This window comes from Pteropus alecto, unplaced genomic scaffold (genome assembly GCF_000325575.1).
Source record: "Pteropus alecto unplaced genomic scaffold, ASM32557v1 scaffold106, whole genome shotgun sequence".
In the NCBI taxonomy this organism is placed as follows: Eukaryota; Metazoa; Chordata; class Mammalia; order Chiroptera; family Pteropodidae; genus Pteropus; species Pteropus alecto.
Window position 1 is genome coordinate 18,827,652 of NW_006442103.1, and position 4,259 is coordinate 18,831,910.

The 4,259-nt window shown below is 47.3% G+C and overlaps 1 protein-coding gene across 4 annotated transcripts in view; it reads right to left on the reverse strand.

Annotated features, from left to right (window-relative positions):
- Nucleotides 1-4,253, reverse strand: part of CTSK (cathepsin K) — a 13,504-nt gene extending 9,251 nt beyond the window's left edge. For all 4 annotated transcript variants that reach the window (XM_025052287.1, XM_025052286.1, XM_025052288.1 and 1 more), the window contains exons 1-2: nt 1,718-4,253; nt 80-203 (exon numbers count right to left, since the gene is read on the reverse strand). In XM_025052287.1, coding sequence (XP_024908055.1) covers nt 80-202 — 123 coding nt within the window. In that variant the 5' untranslated portion in view covers nt 203; nt 1,718-4,253. The remainder of the gene's footprint in view (nt 1-79; nt 204-1,717) is intronic.
- Between the last annotated feature and the right edge of the window lie 6 nt (nt 4,254-4,259).

The following is a 4,259-nucleotide window of genomic DNA, read 5'->3' on the forward strand; positions in this document are numbered from 1 at the left end:
GGACAGAAGGGAGCCTGGAAGCCAGCGCTGGCGGTCAGGTTCTGGCCCTCCCAGCACGCCCGCTCCAGGCCCCAGGCACCTTGCTGTCATACTGCTTCCCATAGCTCTTCTTCCACAGCTCCCAGTGGGTGTCCAGGATCTCCTCAGGGTAAAGAGCAAAGCTCACCGCGGGCAGCAACAGTAGAACCTTGAGCCCCCACATCCTGGGGAAGGGGATAATTAGGGGACACTCTTCTATTTGCCAGGAAGTCCCTAGCCCGGCTTGGGAGAGGAAATACCTGGAGCCATATTTCCAGACAGGTGGTGCTTAACCCCTGGCAGCCAGACTCCTTTGAGAAGCTAATACAATTTTGCAACCCACCACAACTCCTCTCGCCAGAAACATGCAGGCACGAGCAACAGTTCTGGGGAGTTCGTGAACCTGAAGCACCCCTTCCTCTGGCCTGTGAGGTAGAGGAAAACTAGGCTTCATTAGGAAGGTAGAGCTGAGGGTGATTCACATACGATGAAATAGTGGGGGTTTGGAGGGGTTTGAGAGGGGTTCAGGTGGAGCACTGGTACATCTGGTTCTAAGTATTTTGACTTGGAGAGATTACACACACACACACACACGCACACACTTGCACGGACAGCTGGAGACAGTCAGCATGGGCTCAGCACCTTTCTTCCCAAGGCCCCTAGCTGACTTGGAGATGGACAAGGCAGGGTGGGCTGAGGGCGGTTGGAGAACACACGAAGGAGAGATCTCCAGCTAGGTTTTGCTTCTGGATCCTTCCTTCGAGGCACTCTTCTCTTCCATGCCTAGATTCTTAGCTTTCCAGATCTTGCCAAGAGGGTGACACAAAGGGCAAAGTTGGCAGTATTTCCTATTCTCTGACTGTGCAAGAACAGACTTAAGGTCTCCTCGGGCTTCTTAGCGCGGCCTCCTTTCTCTTCCAGCTCCCTCCTGGGGCAGGAAGCTGTCCTAATCTCAACCAGCTGCTGTGGGCAGGAAGGTTTTATTTTTCTGACATCAAAAACCACTGTGACTGCCTCACAGGACAAAAAGCCTCAGATCCAGTTTGTTAACAGACTATAAGACAGAAAAGCAAAGTCTTGTGATCATTAAATACACTGCTTCTTAGAAGTCCAGGCTAGCCTCACTCACTTCTTGCAGTGGCTTAATTGTGTGTCCTCCATTTTAAGAACAATTTATAGTCTGCAGCAAGTCACACAACTTGTGTAATTTTTGTACAGTCCATTTTTGTGTACTCTGCAAAATATCCAGCAGGAAGGATAATACATGAGAGCGAAAGTCAGTTTCTAGCTGGATCACATACAGTAAATCTATTATCTGTAGTGTTAAGGGCTTGGAGCTGTCTCAAAGACCAAGAGCACTGAGCCACCACCTCCCTGCACCACTCCCCCTGCCAGCTATACATTAACCCTTTTGGTACCTTTGGCCAAATCAGAACTCCCCCGCAGGCCACTCGCTGAGGGATGGGTAAAGGATTCCCTATACCCTTTGCCTTCACTAATACCAACTACGCTAGGCGAACATGCAAATCATGACGGCATACTACAGATTTCCAGGCAGATTTTATTTGGCCAGGAAATGACCTCAGAAGGGCATCTTTTCCACCCACACAGCCTGCAAAGTCACTGCATCTTTAACACTTCGAAAATGTGGAACTGGCAGGAATGAGAAGCTAAGGATCTATGAAGCTGAAAATGTTACCTGCTGATGGAGATCTGTTCTCTGGGCCGGGTTCCGCAGGGATGTGTGGATAATGTGGGCAGATGACTAGGAAGGCTGGATTTATCCCATCAGAATTGCGGAAGTCAGCTCCAGCTGTCGGCTGGAAAATTTGAATAGAGGAAGGAGGCGGGGATAGAAATGCAAAGAAGGGCACTGGGGAGGAGGGGAGGCAGCAGAGCTGACTGCTTCTGCAGGCCTGTGGAGCGTGCACGCCAGGGTGAACTGCTGGGTATTTGGTTTCCACTCTCTGAAGGGCAGACAGAAAAATGAGGCCTCAAGACATATTGCTTAAGTCGGGGCCTACCTTCTCTTTGGTAAATAGAGGGACACAGCCCTGGTCTCCCCCATCCTTCCTTAGCATTAACTATTTTGGGGGATTACATCTTTTCTGACTTTTTCCCATTACCCGTCTCCTCTCCAACTCTGAAACTTGTTTTCACATTTCTGTCAGATGATGGCATCAAAGATGACGGAACAAACAGAAAAGGCTAGAAAATGGGTATGTTGGGGAAATCATAGGTTCCAAAATCATTTGCATTTTATAAGCTTGTTGGCTAAAAGTTGTCACAGGTTCTACGCAGAGGAAAAGCTCTCCCAGCCTGACAGGATTTTGCTGAGGAAGGAGAGCCCAGAAAGTCAGATGAAATCAGTTCTAAAAGTAACGAGAAACAGCATTCAGTAATTTATGACAGCACATGAATCAAGGCCATAAGCACTGACAAACTCACATGTGACTCGTCATTAAAACTCTTAGATGTTGGGATGCCTGATGAACATTATCTGTCTCAATTACTAAAGTCCCCAATTCAGGTCGTCACATGAGCTCCTCCACGTGGTTCCGCCAACATCTAGGCATGTGACAGATCATGAGAGTCTAGTTCAGTCCCTAAACCACATTCCCAAACTCCGTTTTCTTCATAAACGGATGTGGGGGAAGAGGAAAAGAGGGTCCTTGGAACAGGAAGGATAACACATGAGATCGAGACTCGGTTTCTAGCTGGATCACAGACACAGACCCTCAAGATCACAGGTTTATGCCTGTGGGTTTTAAGATTTGCTAATGAACTACATGCTCCTACAGGGTAACCAGGTCCAGACCTGGAGAGTTTAAACGTCGCCATTCCTCACTGCTGTTCATCGAGGAGGACATCCTGGAGGAAGGAATCCAGATGTGCCCTCCTGGTCTCAAGTCCCAATTCTTCCCCTCTCCTGAGGACTTGAGCCATACCCCTCCCCCCATGCCATGGTCAGATGTCCCTGCTGATTTTACTCAGAATGAGTCAGGATCAAGAGGACAACCAAGGAATGCTGAGTGATCAGAGCCCTATGATTTCTGATTCTTGACATTACAGACACGCTGTGCTTTATGTTTGTATATTTGGAGCTCAAGCTATGGATTCAACCAGTTGTGGGTGTTTGTTGTTTATGAGGGGAAAGGAATAATTAAGCCGCAATCAAGATGACACAACACAAAGCGTACAAAAGGAAAAAATATTTTGTTTTAAAATACTTGCTACATGTCATTATTTTTGCCAGTGTAAGGCTCAGCACAGATGCCAGCAGTACAATGGCCAACAAGAAAAAAACAAAACAGTCAAAATAAAACCCTGAAGGAAAAGCAGAAACGAAATCCCCAGAGCAACTTCTCCCTCCCTCTCCCTCCCCAAAAGCCATATAATAACTGTACAATATTATAGTCCTGATCACATTTAAAAACAGGCAATTATTAAAAAACAAGGATTTCATTGGAAACTCAACTTTTTGGTTTCTTAAACTGTGATATAAATATATACGTATACTGCATGTGTGCACATAGAATAAAAAAATACACTGTCTCCTTTTCCACTCCATCACCTGGCACCAGACTGGAGACGAGAGGGAGGGAAGCCTCGTAATGACATTCTCTCAGCCTCTCCAAGGCCATCTGTGCCCCTCATCCCCTATGGCTACGTTTAGTATGTCTCCTCCTTATTCAGTCTTGCACTTCCGATACTGGCCTGCACCAATTAATAGAGCACTGCACACGGCTGTTACCTGAGGAAGGTGAAGAGCGACATCAGTGACCTGTGCTCACACTCATATGGCTGCAGTTAATGACTGAGCAGCCCTGTTGGGGTGAGTCCAGGCCCCCTCTGTCACGTGGGTTTCTTACACTTGCACTATAAAGCAAAATGCAATCCCAAGACTGGAGAGGGAACGAAGAGGAAAGAACTCCAGGCCCAGAAGAGACCTACAGCTCAATTTCTTGCCAGACTGGACACTGAGAGAATGGGATGGAAGAGGTTACTCTGCACGAAGGCTTGGTATTTGGTTTAAACTCCAGCAGTAAGGGTTCGCGCTGGGACTGCTAATCCAAGAAGTTGAGTTTCCACGCAGAAATAACCTCCAGAGCACACACACGTGTGATTCTGACAGAAAAATGCAGCATTATCCTTATGGCCAAGTCGGGGGTTTCTGAAAGTGTTTATCTTGCCAGCCTGTTTCTGTAATGTCTTCCATGTAAGGTGAGAGCACCAAAAGC